Source organism: Bidens hawaiensis, unplaced genomic scaffold (assembly GCF_021521415.1).
Source record: "Bidens hawaiensis isolate Kalapana, Puna unplaced genomic scaffold, B.hawaiensis_p1.1 tig00045266_1, whole genome shotgun sequence".
In the NCBI taxonomy this organism is placed as follows: Eukaryota; Viridiplantae; Streptophyta; class Magnoliopsida; order Asterales; family Asteraceae; genus Bidens; species Bidens hawaiensis.
In genome coordinates, this window is record NW_027498034.1 from 77,160 (window position 1) to 95,339 (window position 18,180).

At 33.7% G+C, this 18,180-nt stretch overlaps 2 protein-coding genes across 2 annotated transcripts; both read right to left on the minus strand.

Annotated features, from left to right (window-relative positions):
• Positions 1 to 1,346: 1,346 nt before the first annotated feature.
• LOC143595498 (ubiquinone biosynthesis O-methyltransferase, mitochondrial-like) lies at positions 1,347 to 3,890 on the minus strand. The gene is made up of 8 exons (XM_077074494.1): positions 3,838 to 3,890; positions 2,501 to 2,590; positions 2,335 to 2,413; positions 2,156 to 2,233; positions 2,010 to 2,058; positions 1,698 to 1,897; positions 1,536 to 1,616; positions 1,347 to 1,472 (listed from the first exon to the last, which is right to left on the minus strand). The coding sequence occupies exons 1-8, from the start codon at positions 3,888 to 3,890 to the stop codon at positions 1,347 to 1,349; spliced, it is 756 nt and encodes a 251-aa protein (XP_076930609.1).
• Positions 3,891 to 10,172: 6,282 nt separating this feature from the next.
• On the minus strand, positions 10,173 to 17,864 carry LOC143595503 (WD-40 repeat-containing protein MSI4-like). The gene is made up of 15 exons (XM_077074497.1): positions 17,710 to 17,864; positions 16,205 to 16,268; positions 15,645 to 15,731; positions 15,508 to 15,570; positions 14,894 to 14,959; positions 14,707 to 14,781; positions 13,560 to 13,635; positions 12,687 to 12,861; positions 11,939 to 12,020; positions 11,684 to 11,757; positions 11,442 to 11,553; positions 11,257 to 11,331; positions 10,872 to 10,939; positions 10,497 to 10,596; positions 10,173 to 10,280 (listed from the first exon to the last, which is right to left on the minus strand). Exons 1-15 carry the CDS (start codon positions 17,862 to 17,864, stop codon positions 10,173 to 10,175), a joined length of 1,380 nt encoding a protein of 459 aa, XP_076930612.1.
• Between the last annotated feature and the right edge of the window lie 316 nt (positions 17,865 to 18,180).

Sequence of the window (18,180 nt, forward strand, 5' to 3'; positions counted from 1 at the left end):
TAATTCATGATTAGGTCATAATTACTACAGGTTTAAAACTCAGAAATTTTACAGTTTAGAAGATTGTCTGATTGTTTTGTTGTGATTTCACAAGTCAAAAGAGGAATAAGCTCACCATCATACATCAAAGAGAAACTGGACCTAGACGGTACTCAACTCTTCATCCAAATCTGAACCCGTTATAAGTAGCAAACCTAACACACCCTTTTTTTTTATAAAGTGCAGAATGATCCTCAATAATTGGTCTGCAAAGTCGAGCTATTAAGTAAATAGTGGTATCTATATAGGTTTTTTTATACTTTCCTTTTAAAAAATTGTTTTCTGCTTTCCATTATACTAGTATTTGTACCCGCGCGTTGCAGCGGGGCTCATTAAATGCATTAGATGTATTACCAACAAAAACCAAGCTGTAATCCGACCCGTTGTCAATAAAATACAAATTGCAGGTTGTAATCCGACTCGTTACTAATAAAATACAAAATCCAAATTCTTTACAGTGTAAATGAAATGGGAAAAAAAAGTGACGCCTAAAACATTTGAGACTTCGTAGCAAACGAAACCATAACAAAAATACACTCCAAATCTAAATTTACCCGAGAAAGAACTGAAGCTGAAATCAAATCCAAAAATTCACAGAACCTGCAACCAACAGTTTGGTACACCCATATCAGTGACACCGGCATACGAAACCCAACTTTTCAAAAGACTCTACCCTTAGAGTCCTAAACAAAAGTAGATATGGCAACCAATATCCAAAGACCTATTTGAGCACAAAAGCAAATTTATGCAAATGAATTTAAACAAAACAATGAATATGGTAAAACCTATTTAATTTAAAAGCATGAGGTTATTATTCTTATAGTCTACAAATTGACATTAGAATCATGTTAGCAGGCCACAAAAAGTGAGTATGATGTTGCAATGCATAACCCTTTATACTATAAATTTTGCATTCCCCGGCATACAGATTCATGTACTTGTTTTCTTCCTTTTTTTTTCACCCCTTTTAGTGATGTCTTTACTTAAAGTAATTATTCCATTGTTAAACCTCCGAATAGTTTAACATCTGACAATTCTTCAACTATTAAAAAACCTAAATAATCAAAGATGAACTATACGATCAAACTAAAATTACATGCACAAAGCACAAATAAATCTGAATAACATGCAGACCATAATCAAAACAAACGAATAAATTTGACTAACATTCAGACCAAAATCAATTACCAAATTAGACCTAATACAAAGATAACTAAAACCCCAAATCAAAGAATCGATAGAAGAATAATACCTTTGAATTCACGATCATATCCATGCACGCCAGAGAAGAGACAACATGTCTAAACCTAGCCACAACTGGTAAATGATTGGCTGTTTTTAACACGGAAGGCGATATACTGAACACTGATATCATCAGTGATAGACCATTGACCGGTCAACGGGTCGTATGCAAAGCCAGCCATCTCTTTAACCTATAAAAAATCTGGTCAAACAACCAAACAAAAAAAAAGAACTAAAATTACACATTAACTTACAGAAACCGAAGCACATTGCAGTATCAATGCTAGTTCTTCAGGAGTTATAAAACTCGGCCATTGATGCGTGCCCTTCTGAAGCTGTTAATATATCATTTGTCAGCATACAAAAACTCCAAAATTTAAAATCGAAAAAGAAAATTTTAAACGTTATTGTGATACCCAACGCAGAATGTACTCTGCTGCTATAATTGTAGAGGCGAATGCTCGCATAGAACGGTTTACAGTTGAGATGACAGTTGCTCCATCAGATTCAGTTAATGCTGACAAGGACTTGCAAAACTCAGCAGGGGCTGCCACATGTTCAATTACCTCTAAAGCAAAAACTGCATCAAACTTCATCTGTTCTTCAACTAAATTTTCTGTTCACAAAGTTGTAATACAAGCATCTTAAAGGGATATGCGTGCGCGCGTGTATAATTGTATATAATGTGAAATGATAACGAAAAGGGTTAAATAATGTATAGGAGGTACCGGCAGTTGTGCAATGGTATTCAACAGACGAAGCCACCGGATCCAAATCCTAATAGAAAAAAATAAAAAACTAACCATAAATCAGTTATACAAAAAATAATATAATAATTACATAAAACAAAACAATGGTGCATAACTAATCATACCACATGAAGACGTGCAAGCGTGATATGTTTCTCCACGGCATCAATTCCCGTCACTGAAGCCCTCATGCGAGCCAAAGGCTGACACGGGCCAATAAATCAATTAAATGATGTTAAAGTAATCTAGTTGTGCTTTAGCATTTGCATAGGAACATAATGCACATTGAATATTAATCTTATACCTTTGATAAAATACCTCCTCCACAACCAACATTCACAAATTTTAGTCCTTCAAAAGGCCTTGCAGAAAATGGATCCTTGCTGAAAGCACCAACTTTAATAGTCATTGTTATGTATCAATAAACTATGTGTAATATCAACAAACAATAGTTGAAAAGAAAACAATACCCAAAATGTCTGCAGAGAGTTGACCGAATAGACGTTAGACGTGTAGGATTCATGTCATGTAACTGCTTAAAAGGGCCTTCAACATCCCACCTGTCAACAGACAATATCTTATTTAAACGTTAGACGTGTAGGATTCATGTCGCTGGCCTGATAACGATTAATATTTTCATAATTCCTTCACAAATGAAGTTGATTAAATAACGAACGGCGGTATTTAAACAAGCCAAAATACATGGACATAACTTAAGCTACAAGTGGAGTTGTGTGGCTCATAAGCAGTGGACAGAACGGTGACGCTGAGCTGGATCACGTGGCCCAGCTTTTGGACCCAAAAATGCAAAAAAGGACTAAACACTTAAGGGAGGGCATCGGATCCCTAGAGGTGATTTCCGAACTGAAGATGCTTCAATAGAAGCTGCAAAATGAAATTAAAGAGTGAAGGAAACAAAAATACCTTTTGGTTGAAGGTTGTGAAAAGCTAGTTGCCACTGCATCGCCACGTTTTCACCATCAAACATCTTCAAAACAGAAACCCTAACACAACGCATAAAGTGATATTCCCTTAAGTGCAGAAATAAAAAGATTAAACAAACATACACAATTATAAAAGTAACAAAGAAATGGACCACAACATACCCCTACCAGTGCCTTTGATTTGCAAACAGATTCAGGTGAGTAATTAATGGAAATATCTAATTCTATGTGAGCATAATGTAGTTTTGTTAATAGCATCAAACAAGCATAAATCTAGATGAACATTTCATAATATTAATTCAGATTGGTTACATGATATGAAAAGGAAGAGCACTGAAATGGCACCTGTGATCCAGTTTGTGAAATTTAGCAGTGGCGATGTGAGGGTAATTCTTGGTTTACTCATAGTTCAATGACGTGAACGACTGAAATCAATACAGCATCTCAAATTAATAAGCATTTGGCTCAAACATGTATACAATTAGCAACACAAAACATCAAGATTCATCAAAATAACAGCCAATCTCCACTCATCCTCATTATATTTTAACTGCCCTTATGAAAAGTTACAACTTAATAATTTACAAAATTAGCTAAATCAAGCACCACCAACAATAAGTTATCCAATAACAATACAAACTCATAATTAATACAATACATACCTGGAAAAAATTGAAAAGATTTTCGCTCCGGAGTCCATTTAACTGGGACTATTGTTGGTGTTCATAACAAATAACAATACAAACTCATAATTAATAAAATACATACCAACAAATAAAACACATACCAGCAAGCATCTGCTGAGCCCACTGGAAACACGCAACTAAATACCCTTAAAACAATTATAAACAATAAACAATTACTTGCCTATTTCTACCTGTCGGACGTTATGGCGGCCACTGGTCTTTGCAGTCATAGATATCATGACAAATTCAATGAATAGGGTACAAATTACAGTGATTTAGAAGAAACTGAGTTTGAAACTGCACAGTTAGATAAAGTGAATCATCGTTATTGAAAATTCCAATAACACCACCACCGTTTCTTAGGCCACCACTTTAACCGTTGCAATCCCTCCATCTACGAATCACTTCATACATAGAAACAATAGACAATGATTGAAAACAAATACGATTCATAGATTACCTGTTATTCTTCAATTTAGAGCGAGTAAATCTAGAGAGTTGAAAAAGAGCTGGTATCTGTTGTAAATACTAGTCAATTTATTAGTTTTTATTTTTTGAATAAATTGAATCTCACCCACCATATCCCACTAAATAATTCCTATTTCGTATCCGAACCTAAGTCATAACAAAACTCTTAGTCATATTCTTTATGCAACCAGAGATATGACTAGCTTGCAAGCTTATTACTTTGAGTTCATATTTGTTACAGAGGGCAGAGGGATACTAGCACACTTTTTTCTAGTCTAGATATATTAAACCGAGAGGAGAGATATATATTTGTGAGGGGGGGGTGAACATGCGTGCCTTAACCGGAAACAAAATAAACTTGTTTGGGCGGTTCCATAGTTTTTAAATGCATGACTAAATTATTTGGTGGGTTATCAATCTTTGAAAGTGTCAGTTATTGGGAATTGGATATGACCTTATACCTTACTAGTATTAATGATATTAATTGATAAATCATCGATAGAGGCGTATGTGTTACATAAGAGTTTGCTTGAGGGCAAGCAAATGATAAGTGCGGGAATATGATGAGTGGGTAAAAAGATGCGTTTTTAATGTCTAATATAATATATTCTAATTAGTTATATCTATAGAACACGATTACTTTAAATTCTTTTATGATTACAGAAGTTTAGCGCTTAAACTAGCTAATAATTGGAAGCTTAATAACATTGATTAGTAAACTTTAATAATATTATACAATGTGTATTATTTTAAAAATAAATCAAATGATGGCATGTTGTTTGATATCACGTGCACCAAAAGAAATATAAAATCTATTGTTGGTTTTAATTATTATTACAGTACAAACAAATGAAGGAACTATTCTTTGCAGGCTAGGTTTTTAACGAAGTCAGTGCTTACACATATGGGTTTGACTCAAAATTAAAAAAAAAAAGAAAGAAAGAAACGGCAGTGGCATGAATGAATAAATTGATGACTTAATTCCATCATTTATTTGGAAGTTATTTTTGTGGAATCCCATTTAAACCGGAGAAGATCACAAAACAGAGGAGACAACAAGTGGGGAGGTAAAACATCACTTGGACATCAATTCTTGAAGATTGTAAAACAAAAGTGAAGATGGTCTTCACAACCATGATCGGCTAATCCACCTTTAATCATTCCCGGGTGTAGGGTTTTGTAAGTTTTAGGGTTTTTCACATCTATGAACTAAGATAATATTTTATGTAATCGTTTGGCGTGAACACGAATTGTGTGACTTTTTATTATTATGAACTTATGTTGTTAAGGATTTCTTGCACCATTAACCTCACAAGATGATAGTTGCAAGTGTCCATGATGCGTGTTAGGGTTAATTCATGTTCTTAATCTATATTGCATATACTTGTCCAAGATTCTTGCGTGAATGTTTTCTTGCACCATTTACCTAGGATAGACGAGTATTGATACTTTTCGTTGGGAAATTATATATTGAACCTAAATAACCATTGTGATTACATGAACTCATTTTTATAGTGTGTTGCTCGAATTGCTTATAGAACTTGAAACCCGTGTTTGATTCGTTTCATAATCATTGTTTACAATTCAAATTTATTTCTTGCACATTATTATTTGTTTTCATTAAACTTAAAAAAATATTTATTTTAAACCAACATCATATTTGGTCTATACGACTACTCAAAAAAGCTTCATAATTATTAATCAATTAAATTTAGATCACCGACCACACTCTTCGTGGTTCGACACCCTTCTTACCCTAACTAGTTTAAGGTGATTAGGAACACATTTCTTCTTTATCTTTGATCGGTCCGATGACGACCGATCAAATTTTGGCGCCGTTGCCAGGGAAACTAGGTTAGATTTCTTGTTACACACGGACGGGAAATATATAAAACTTCATATATATATGTGTGTGTGTGTGTGTGTACGCGCACGCGCGTGTGTTATATACATTTTAATTTTTGACGAATTGTAAATAATCTAGCATTATTATTGTTATAAGGTATCAAATTGTTATTTTAATTAAAAGAACTCAACATACAAAGTCAAATAAATAAAAATAACAATTTAAAACATAATTCTAAGTTATGTCACATATTTCTAACTTATATCATGAAACAAAAAAGACATATTAGTTAATACTTCATCATTTACTGAAGTCATATATTGTAAACTATGAAGCGTAAGCATGTAGATGTTGTAACATAAGTTGTGTGTTATAAAAACTATTTTTATTGAAATTATAAAACATTTAAGTACACAACATAAAAAATTCTAAAAGTATGAATATAACAATAAGATATAATTATAATTTTTATTAAATCGCGCGTTTAATAAAGCAACAATATAATCTAAACCTCGTGACTTAAACCACCATTTCAATCCAAACATTCAGTCCAAACGCTCATAAATAATTTCCCAAAATCAGAAAAAAATAATAATAATAACAAAGTCTCAAAATTTTAAAAATAACAATAAACACAATTAATTGTCTTTATTACTCAATAAATGATGATTATAACAATTTATTTTGAAACTTTCTTCAACTTAGGAGTTAATGTTTAAAATTATTGTTCAAATTAACATGTGGAAATTATATAAATGGAAAATTGATGAGTTGGAAGCCTATGTGGACATGCTAGTTGAATGTCATGTGAAAACCTTGTATTTAGTATAGTAAGATTTGATATTGTTCTTATTACTTGACCAGGTTCTCTCTCAGATTCTGACGACTTGTCATCTTAAGGTATAATAACCCGAACTTTGATATTGGATAATAAATATATATATATATGATAATAATAATAATAATAATAATAATACTAAGACATTACCATCCAGCCGAACATATACAGGAAGAAAGAAATTGATCATCATCATCACAACCTCATTGATAATAATAATAATAATAATAATGGATGGGTTCAAACTCAAGACTAACCACATGTGCATTATTTTAAATTTCCATTTATCATCAAGTTGGCTTCTTCAAATTCAAACTTTCGGATATATCTGAGATGATCGATTCGTTTCTTTTTAAGCACCCTCAAACTCTATCAAATCACATCCTCCCGTTTTTAACTACCACCCATGTAAATAGCTAGAAACGACACCGGAGCCGCCACCCCTCGGACACAGATTTGCTTTCCAGGTCTGTTCGATTCATGAACCAAGTACTTAAGTTCGGTTTGTTCCCTCAAATTCATCTTCCATGAAATTTAATTCGGATGTATGTTGATTCGTTTTGGTGATCACCGAAGCCTGTGGCGTTCCCGGGTTACCACGCTGTTGCCTCCTTGATTTGCTCATGTTTGACTACATATGGAGGTGATTGAATTTGGTCTTTTATTTATAGTTTTGGATTATAAGTTCTAGGATATTGATCGATTCCGGCGACAAAGTTATCATTTAATCTAAAATTGAGATGTGAAGAACATGCTAATAATTTCAATACATCAAGAATTATGTTTGTTTTCTGTTTGTTTGTTTGTCTTAAGACTTGTGATCGACACAATACGTAGGTTAACTACTATATCCATGAACTACTACTACTTTCTTGTTTACACCATGAAATCATACCCCAAGAACACTTTTAACATAAAAATAATACTAAGTTTTGAATATGAAGGATATTAACATCTAAGTTGGCTGATAAGTCAGTACGTATATTGATTGTAGTTTTCATAACTTATAATATAATATGCTTTGTTATTGAAGAGTGAAACTATTTTATTAAGTATTCATTCAAGAGACTATTCAACAGGAGAAAAAGAAAACTTGGTATGATTTATGGAGAGCGATAACTTGTTGTATCGTATAAAAATATTAAAAGCTTTTGTCGCCGGAAAAGCAATAAGTAAACACATTAAAGTTCTATAAATCTAATTCGAACCACAAATAAAAATGTAGATTTTCAGTTTGGTTGAAGACAATTTGATTTGTTTGCTATGTGTAAGGTACGGATTCTGGTTTCTGTCACTCATAGTATAAATTTTATTTTGTTACTTTGTAGTACGGTTTCTGTTTTTGTTCACTTTTAGTATTGACTCTATTCCGTTACTTTGTAGTACGGATTTTCGTTACGCGTCGGTTATATTTTGAGTTCAGTTATTTTATATAATATATTTTAGTTATACGACTTTAGTTCAGTACTCTGTTACCCGAGCATTTCTGACTTGTCGTTGGGGCGTCAACGACATGGCACTTATCGTGACAGTGCGTAATCAAAGTTCACGGCGTCTCTGAAAGTACTCATGTAGTACCTTGGCCACTTAGAGGCGTATAGATCGATCTTAGCTCCGACTCCTGACTCCTGACTCCTGACATGGCACTTATCGTGACAGTGCGTAATCAAAGTTCACGGCGTCTCTGAAAGTACTCATGTAGTACCTTGGCCACTTAGAGGCGTATAGATCGATCTTAGCTCCGACTTCTGACTCCTGACTCCTGACTCCTGACTTCTGTTTGAGATGGAACAATGTGTGCACGCCACCCACACCGTCTCCTTGGTGCATGGACTAGCTAGCTGTGTACCCCTCTGTTTTGGCTCTGGGTGCTTCCGTATTACACGACCTATTTATTTTAACATCATCGTCGTGTATTTTAGTAATTATATTTTGTTTCGCTATATTTCTGGTCCGTTTTGATATGTGTATATGCATTTGATTAAATTTGAGTATATTCAGATTACGTCCCGATCGTGTATCGGATTATGTTTCACATTTAATTATAGTTCAGTTAAATGTTACACGTTATATGTTACACGTCACACATTATATGTTACAAGTTATATGTTTCTGGCTCTGGGTGTTTTTGTTATAGTTCTGATATATTTCCGCATGCGTTTGACCATGTTCTGGCCAAGTGTCGGATCATACATCCGAATTTTATTAAGTATATGTTTCGGTAAAAAGGGTTGGTTTCGAGTTTGAATTGAAGTTCGTATATTTATTCTCTTACGTCTGTCCTTACCTATACTATTGTTCTTTCCGTTACTAGGCAATTTTTGGCTCAGCTGTGTTTTCTTGTTTTGTTTTTCTTATTTTGTTTTCAGGTAATCCGGGATTCGGGGAATTTAGTGATGAGAGATAAAAATGAAGTTCAAGCTTCTAAAAGTTAATTCATTTTGTTTAATAATATGACGTAGGTTGCATTAATTTTTGTTGTATTTTGGATTGTGGCGTTGATTTGATATCTGTAATAGTAACACGTTAGCCTGTTCCGGGTTGGGGTGTTACATAAGGGATCACAAATACATACATAAGTTTGGGATTTTGGTGGTTTAGGTTGGTGTTTTCACATGGCTTGAGGTTTTTATGGTTTGAAACCAGATTTGCAATTGATTTGGTTTGTTTTTGGATATCTAACGTTTAGACGATTGGAAGAATAGAGATGTGTGTGCCTGTGTGGTTAGGCAGAAACCGTATAAACTAGCTAAACTAAAATAAGTTGACTTGATTTTTTTTAAAACTATCGTATTCGGCTTGGTTCATGATTTCAAGGGCCAGGGCTATTGATTTAAACCAAATTAATCTACATTATGTTGTTCTTTATAGATAATTATTGATATGCAAGTTGAGATCAAAATGTTGGTTTATGTATCTCAAGTCTACGATGCACTTTCCCAATCAGAATATCAAGCATTTGTCATAATTTGGTTTCAGTTTTTGATTAGGTATTTCTTTTACTTAATAATAATTTGATTGATTTTAAGATTAATATTTTATTTTTTTATTTTAAGCATGATTGATTGCATATTCTTTCATGTAAAAATCCAATTAAAAAAGACCAAACCTGTCAAAACAAACCACTACTAGTTGGTTTGGCATGTTCCGTTTGTATCATTAATCCGGCACAATGAGATTCAAAAACTCGAAAGAAAGTTATAAGGTCAGCTTAATACAAAATAACCATATCCTAAAGACAGATTGCAGGTTTTGCTCCCTAAAACACCAATAGCGATTCCGTTGTGCACTTTAAAATAAGGAGCTTAAAAGTTGAAAATAGTCATAACATGTTACAACAAACTTAAGTGAATTACAACCCTAAGAGTTTTGTTCCGAAGAGCAAGTGCGAAGGTGAGATTTGAATTGGCCCAGCTCGGTGATAACCTCCTCATGTGGGCGATAAATTAAATCAATCATCCGCCATATCTGCACAGTTTCAGTTCCAACGTTATAAACGGTAGATAGATTGTGCAGATGAAAATTTTAACCCGAATGACTTTATTTATTTGTTAGATTGTAATGACCACGCACTTGTGATCATGGATCACGTCTAATGTGTTAATTAGTTGTCAAAAAAATACATGGGCTGTATTCAGGTTCTTTAATTCAGCCCGACGCAATTACCAGAAGTCAGTTACTCACCTGTAATGTTCCACCCCCACCAGTACTAGCATTATTGTCAGAAACACTAACCATTGTCCACTGATCATGTGCATTCCAATGAAAATCAACCACCTTGTCCCTACAAGTTACACAAATGCGCCATTCAATTCATTTTAAAAACCATAGTTTAAAGAAAAAATAAAGTTTATGTGGCTGGTTATGACAAAATTTATAAGACATGATATTGATACAATTCACACAAATGCTATTCCCTTCATCTATTGTGTTTTAACATAATGTGTAGTTTACAATTAGTAGTAACTATCCAGAAGATGATAATTAAATTTTACTCGTGAATACGTGCTATATTGCACAATAAACAAAGGATATATTTTAATAACGGGGTTTTCGTACCTGTGCCCAGAATGACGGAACAGTAAGCCTTGTGAAGACTTTGAAGATGGACCAGAAAGTTCCCCAATCTGCTCAGAAACAAAAATGATTTAAAAAGATAAACAAAAAAAAAACAATTGAAGTACAGGTGGCAACTTTGACCCATTTGATTATGAATGTGTCAATTTGGATTGTTTTGTATTTAAAGATGAATCTTGTTAAAAAAAAACCAAATTAATCCATAGATGATACAACCTCCTAAAATCATATTTATACCAAGATTAAGATTGTTTTTATGATAATAACACATTAACAATTAAAAAACAAGTTTTTGCTGATCAACCGAACTCAAGATAAAATAAAGTCATACCCAAAAAAAAGTATGCAATTAAGATAAAATCTGCACCTTATAATGATCCCAGATGTTCAAGACTCCATCCTCCGCTGAACTGCCAAAGACAGATGATTTGTCTGGAGACCACTAAAAAATAAATAAAATTTTGTAAATCTCATCTACTGATGCAAATTGTAAAACTTAAAAAAACAAAAGCATAATAGTATAATACACACACACACACTTTTGAGTCCTACCTGTACACAAAGAACAGCAGCATTGTGATTCTCAAATATGTGGATGGGTGACCCGACCCCGTTTGTAGTGAGATTTCGACGATCAAACAAGCGAATAGTGTTATCAGCAGACCTAAAAATATTAACTAACTTAAACTAGGAAGCTCAATTGCAAAACTGAAAATTAGTTTTATTTAACTTCCAGTTTAAATGTAGGAAATTTACAGAGAAAGTTAGTAGAAGACAGCATGTACAATTATTACCCTGTTAGTAAAAGATTATCATCACTTGGGTTCCAATCAACACAGTGAAGATCAGCATTGTGTGCTTTCTCAACCTGCAAAACAATTACAAGAGAATAAAAAAAAATATGCAATTATACAACTTATACCAAACAAAACATTTGCAAAACACGAGAGACCCAAAAACAAACTAAATAAAAGTCAAAGTCAACTAACCAATTGAACTCAAACTTAAAACAAAAATAAATAAATAAAAAGAAAGCTGAAGAGGCTTACCTTCACAACTGGAAAAGAACCTGTTCTTGCATCCCACAGTATAAGACAAGAATCATCACCAACACTACAGAACTCTTGCGCACTGCACCAACGTCAACAGCAGTCAAACCAACTTCCAGTTAGTCAGCACTATCATAATTCATAGACATCTAATAATGGAAACTCTATATGGCATAGAGGTGGCAAGTTGTCCTACAAGTCAAAACAACTATAGGTTTAAATGGGTCACTTTAGTACCAGTTACTAATCCGGGTTGATTGACCCACAAACACTTGTTTTAATTAAAATTATTAATGCTTTATACATGATTATGAACAACATAAATACATTATTACAATAAGAGAGCTGATTTGTGCACCACCTTTTTAACTACATGCACCACCTTCAAATTAATTTTGATTTTATCGTTACACCTGTTTAGCTCTTTTTTACCTGCTCATGGTGTAATGGCAAAATGATCAAAACCAGTTTTCAGTGGTGTAAAGACTAAGAGTAAACGTGAAGATGAAAAATCACCTACCTTTACAAAACCAATTAAGGGATATTGTACGCATTAAAAATACACTTTGATCGATTTTCAACCAATTTGACCCATTTGATACAAAAAACACACCCAAATGAAAACAATACCACTTTAAGAGAGACAAATCATACTGTGTATGTTATTTTCTGCTTTAAAACACACCCATTGACCCATATGAGTCAAAATTTCCACCTCTAGTTTTTACATGAAAACAGAGCCAGTTACCTTGAGGGACAAAACTGTACATCCTCAACAGTATCATTATGCCCATGGAAAACACCTCTTGCTTGAACAACATTGCTTTCAGTAGGCTTATCACCAGGCCCATCAGTCTTTGGCTGTGTTGCTAATGTTGATATATGATCTTGAATATTCCAAAAAACAACTGATTTGTCCTTGCCTGACAACACAACAAACAACTCAAAATTGAATACATAAATAATGTAAATATTTTAATACATGAATGATATCTTAAAATATACAATGCCAGAAGCAGAAAAGAATATTTTTTTATTAAAGAGCTAAATGCACAAAACGACAAAAACTTAACATCTTTTCCTCATTTTAGCAACCAACTTACTATCTTACACAAAACCAATATTAGACGCCTCATACTAAAAACTACTTGTGTAATTAAAAATAGTAACAAGTTTGAAAATTAGTCCTTTCTAGAGTTCATATTTTAAAGAACTTAGTAAATGTCAAATCTACATATAAACTGAAATGGCCAAAAAAAGCGATGTTATCCAAAGAACTTGATTAATATTGCGATCATTTACGTAATCATTCTTGACACTTACTATTCGTAAAAGTTCAAACTTTGGAACAGAATGTGTTCGAATAAACGCAATCAAACTTGACCCATACCAAACCGTGTAGAGCAGTTACCCAACCCGTCAGACCCGCCCAATTCCTATAGTATTATACATTCACACTCTTTATAAGATAACTCAAATATGTTTCCTTCTGATCAACCATAAGAGCAAAATGTTCTCAGTTGGCCCATTAGACATTAATCATTCTAGTAAAACATTAAGCATCGCTAAAATAGTCATGTTTCACAAAGCAGTTCAAGAAAGTATTGTTCCACTGTATTACCTCCAGAAAGTACAAAGGGTTCACTTCGGCACGTGGCAAGAGCGAATTCAGCATTTTCTTGATGACCGGTCAAAATCTGCAATGTCAGCAGTATAAAGAAGAATCAAATATAGCCACATAAACCAAAATAAACATGAATAACAGCTCCACATCCATATATTTGACGGGGGTACATTGGGGTAACTAGTAAGATTACAATATAACAGATAAAATGCACAAACTGTGTACATAGCGGCATAGTTATTAAAAGCCCTCGCTTCTTGCGCCTAGGCCCATTTTTCAGGCGAGGCTCAATAATGCGCTTTTAGTTCCTAGGCGAGCGCTCCGGCTTTGTCTAATACAGAAACAAGAGAAAATAAAAGCCGAGCAAAAGAAAAGCAAGGAGTGTTATTGAAACTTAGATCTGGGAGAGGTCAAAGGCATTTGAATCTTGACAATTTTAGAACTGTCGATACTAATTAGATGATATAAAATGTTATATAATAGCTTTTGTTTATTTATTTTGAAGAATAGTATTATTTTTCATATACATAATATATTTTTAATTTTTTATTCAAGTGCGCTTTTTTTTCAAGCCCTCGTTTTTGTTTGCGCCTAGGCCGACCTATGCGCCTTGAGTGCGCCTAGCGCATTGATAACTATGCATAGCGGTTAGAGGTGGAAAAACAGGTGGGGCAGAAAACGGGTCAAAACCAATTGTTGATAATATGGTTATATTTGGTATGGATCGAAACAGGCCAGGCCAAATTGGGTTGACACACATACATTTTTTGCCCAACTCTTATAGATAAAAGTATGTACTAATTATGATTACAAAAACAATATTATCACAACAATAATCTAAATGACTAAATCTAAAATAAAAATAAATTTCAAAAACTTCCAACCACTTTAAGCCAATCCCCTTTTAACTATTTGTCATTTGGCCCAATTGACTCATCTAAAATAAAAATAAATTTCAACAACTTCCAACCACTTTAAGCCAATCCCCTTTAAACTATTCGTTATTTGGCCCAATTGACTCATTTAAGATAAAACACAGGCCAAATCAACTCATCCATAAGTAAATGGTTCAAAAGAGCCACCTCTAGATACATGGGTACATAGAGATAACTTATAGACATAATGTTCCCTGCGAAAAACTTACCAAATCAGGACGGGACTCTGTGGCTCCCAAGACAACCTGGCGATTAGGCTGAGATTCGACATCCCAGATCAGGACCTGTACAAAACAAAACAAGAAAAAAAGTAACTTTAAAGAAAAAAAACAGAATAATATTGAAATGATTTATATATTAAAACCAGCCAAATACGTCAACAAATTGAGTGCGTACATCAGGACTATCAGTGTGTGTAGCTACTATATTGCTGTTCTGAGGAAGCTCCCTGATGCGATTCACCTGAACATATATAATCAAAGCCAAAGAAACATAGGATTACATATTCATGATACACTGCACATGAAAACATTATAGTGTAGCTGTAGGTGGTAATAAAAATGACTAAATGAGTAACAAGTGTGATTAAACAAATAATTTAATACTGCATATTACTATATCCATATGGTAGTCACCACCAGATCCTGAATGCAGTAGAGTCAGACAATAAAAAGAAAAAGTCGCCATGAAATTATGAATGCAACATACTTTACCATTTTTACTATTGTACGCAACAAAATTACATTTGTTTCCCATATAATAATACAAATTGCATGTTTGCATACTATGATAAAAAACTGTAACCAGTAAGTATGTTACATTAAAAGGTTAAAATAATGAAGTGTGATGCATGTATTGATAAAAAACAACTTTGCATCGTCTCATATACTCTTGCAAAAGCTCCATTACAAGTATCTTTTTTAAGTACTACTAAATTTAGAATACTTATAGTAAAATATTTATCAGAAACATTATAGAGTGAGAAAGGGGTTAGATTGTATTTATACTACCTCTCCAGGATGTATAATAGTTTTAAACTTCTTTACATAGGGTGATCGTGCTTCTTCATTGAACTACAAAAACATAAAATTGTTAATAAACTTATATTAAAGACACAAGATACAATTCAAATTACTTTTGGACTCACCTGCGATATGTGTTCTGCTGCTGCTACCCTAGGTTTAACAATTTCACAGTTTGCTATCACAAGTGTGTTTGGTACACTACCATCAGTCTGTACAAAACAGAACAAAAAGGATTCAAATTTTGCATCCAAACATATGAAGTCAAAAAAAAATTAACATTAAAATTTCAGCATGGATCTCATATAAACAACTTTGAATAAATCTTATTCAGTTTAGATGTGTTAAAGCACTAAAAGAACCACATGTTTCATTAGATAATGAAAACTAATATTTAATATTGATAATAATTCATAAAATAACTCAGTTATGTTAGAAAGATCCTACAAAAACTAAAGGATGTGGTTTTCCATAATAGATAGCAGAATGTGAGTTGACAACAGTTGTTTAAAATAAACAATAAGCCTAAGACTCTACATCTTCCACGATGACCATACCATGTAGATGCTCACACAACAAAGCTTTACAACTGTACTTTTTCTTTATATATCTTTGACTAAACATCACGTGTAAATTAAAACAAATCCATCATGCATACATACATTGAGGTGAAAACATCATTTACCTGTTCTGATAGATAAAGTCGTTGGCGATTCTTGTAAGTAGCTTGCTCTATTTGTGGTCCCCATCTATTAAGAAGTCAAATGTACAGAACACAGAACAATAGCCAATGTAAGAGGTCCAACATGAGCCATATGAACAAACTTGCCAATAACTCAATATAGCCCCATTATGGTTAGTCTGAGTGAAATGACCAGAAATAGAGTTTCTGTTGTTTATCAACAATACAAGAAAAAAAACAAACTACGCAATGCTTGTGAAATACTAAAAGAGAAAATTTTAGCGTACGGCAGTCTCTGCTATCTGTAAAATAGACAACTCGCAGTTACTAAAAAGATGGCAAGAGGGAGAACAATTTAAACGTACACCAGCTATGAACTCCAAACAAATATAGATATAGCAACCATGAGTAGAGAGCATGTTTGCTTATTGATAAACATGTCTCGTAACCTTATATATAGCTACATAAACACATAATCCGCAGTGCAAAATTAACCTCAACATGGTTAGTCTAGTAATTTCATATTGCATTATAACACAAAGTCTCATACAAATTCACATAAACACAAAGTCACATGTGCAAGAAGCTAAGAATCATCCTGAACTTGTTAGGCTAAAGGTTTAACATTATTATCACTACGTATATAACTACATCTTGTAAACTCCCAAAGCCAGTAAGTTAAAGGTGTATTGAATGTTTGTCTTTAACAGTCATCATTTGGCCAGTGTTGTAAAAGTCAGTCAACTCGGCCTTGGAATCGGCAAGTACTTGGAACTCGGGGGTGTCCCGAAGCGCTTTTATACAACTCGGATTCTGGCCAACTTGGCTTTGGAATCAGTCAAATTGCCTTAAAATTGGTCAACTCGACATGGAGATGGCCTAATCGGCACGGAATCGGTCAACTCGGCCTTGGAATCGATCCAATCAGAACCACCTACAAGTATGCTTTTAATTTATATTGATGTTCACGTATTTCGTTATATATATTCATAAACTTTTGATATTTTACATGCACATAGTCTCCCAAAAACTAATTACTTTGTAACTTACCATGTCCGAGTACTCCCCGACAAGGCCGAGTACTCATAACTCCCCGTCCGCCCGACCTGGAAGAGCCAAACGACTTTTGCAACCTTGTTTGGCCATCTAATAGGAATACATAATTGCGATTATAATATCCTAGTAGCTTGATTATTACTAGTTGCTTAACATTATTACTAGCTTGATTATTACCCATTGCAACCCTAACGATGGTAACATGAACACATGATATCATGTACATTGAATAATAATACCTTCACTAGCTTAACAACTACTGGCTATTCCTTCCGGTCTAAACACAACTTATCACAAACTTTAAACCTAAATCAAAATTAAACACACTATGTACCACCTCACAGCTTGCTTTATAAACTACGTGTAAACAAATGTAGCTACAATTTGTAAAATAATAATAATAATAGCAAAAAGAAGTCGGAATTGAAACCCTAGAGATATAGAATACGGACCGACAAGATAGAGAAGGCCAAACAAGGTTGTGATTGGCGAGCCAGTCGTAGAGAATCGGCACCAGATGCTTCCACTGTGAGTACCGCTCATCCACCGCCGGCGGCCGTACTCCTCCGCGGCCGTTGTTGCCGGCAGCACCACCTCTCTCCTTCATTTTCGATTTCTCTCTCTCTCTCTGCGTTTTCTTTTTGTTTTCCCGCCTCTTTAACACTGTCTGATTTCTGACCTGAGTGTGACCTCTTGAATAAATTATAATTTTGGTCCCGGTGTTATACTCACTTTACTTGTTTAGATCATAAATTTTCAAGTGTAGTTTTGTTTTGTTTATTTAAGATATCGGTTTTCAAAATTTTGTTCACTTGTAAAAACTAATCCTTTTAACGGTAATGGGGTATGTATAATCAATCAAGGTTTAGGAAAAAAAACAAGGTTAAAACAAATTACAATGTTAAAACTATGTTAGGCTTCTC

Excerpts from the sequence above, each read along its gene's own strand:
- LOC143595498 (XM_077074494.1), bottom strand. The coding sequence starts at position 3,890 with ATGACTGCAAAGACCAGTGGCCGCCATAACGTCCGACAGGTAGAAATA. Across the intron at positions 1,617-1,697 it reads CAGAGTACATTCTGCGTTGG|CTTCAGAAGGGCACGCATCA; the intron begins GTATCACAATAA and ends ATATATTAACAG. Across the intron at positions 1,473-1,535 it reads TGCAATGTGCTTCGGTTTCT|GTTAAAGAGATGGCTGGCTT; the intron begins GTAAGTTAATGT and ends GATTTTTTATAG.
- LOC143595503 (XM_077074497.1), bottom strand. The coding sequence starts at position 17,864 with ATGAAGGAGAGAGGTGGTGCTGCCGGCAACAACGGCCGCGGAGGAGTA. Across the intron at positions 12,862-13,559 it reads ACCCTTTGTACTTTCTGGAG|GCAAGGACAAATCAGTTGTT; the intron begins GTAATACAGTGG and ends TTGTGTTGTCAG. Across the intron at positions 11,554-11,683 it reads GATAATCTTTTACTAACAGG|GTCTGCTGATAACACTATTC; the intron begins GTAATAATTGTA and ends TAATATTTTTAG.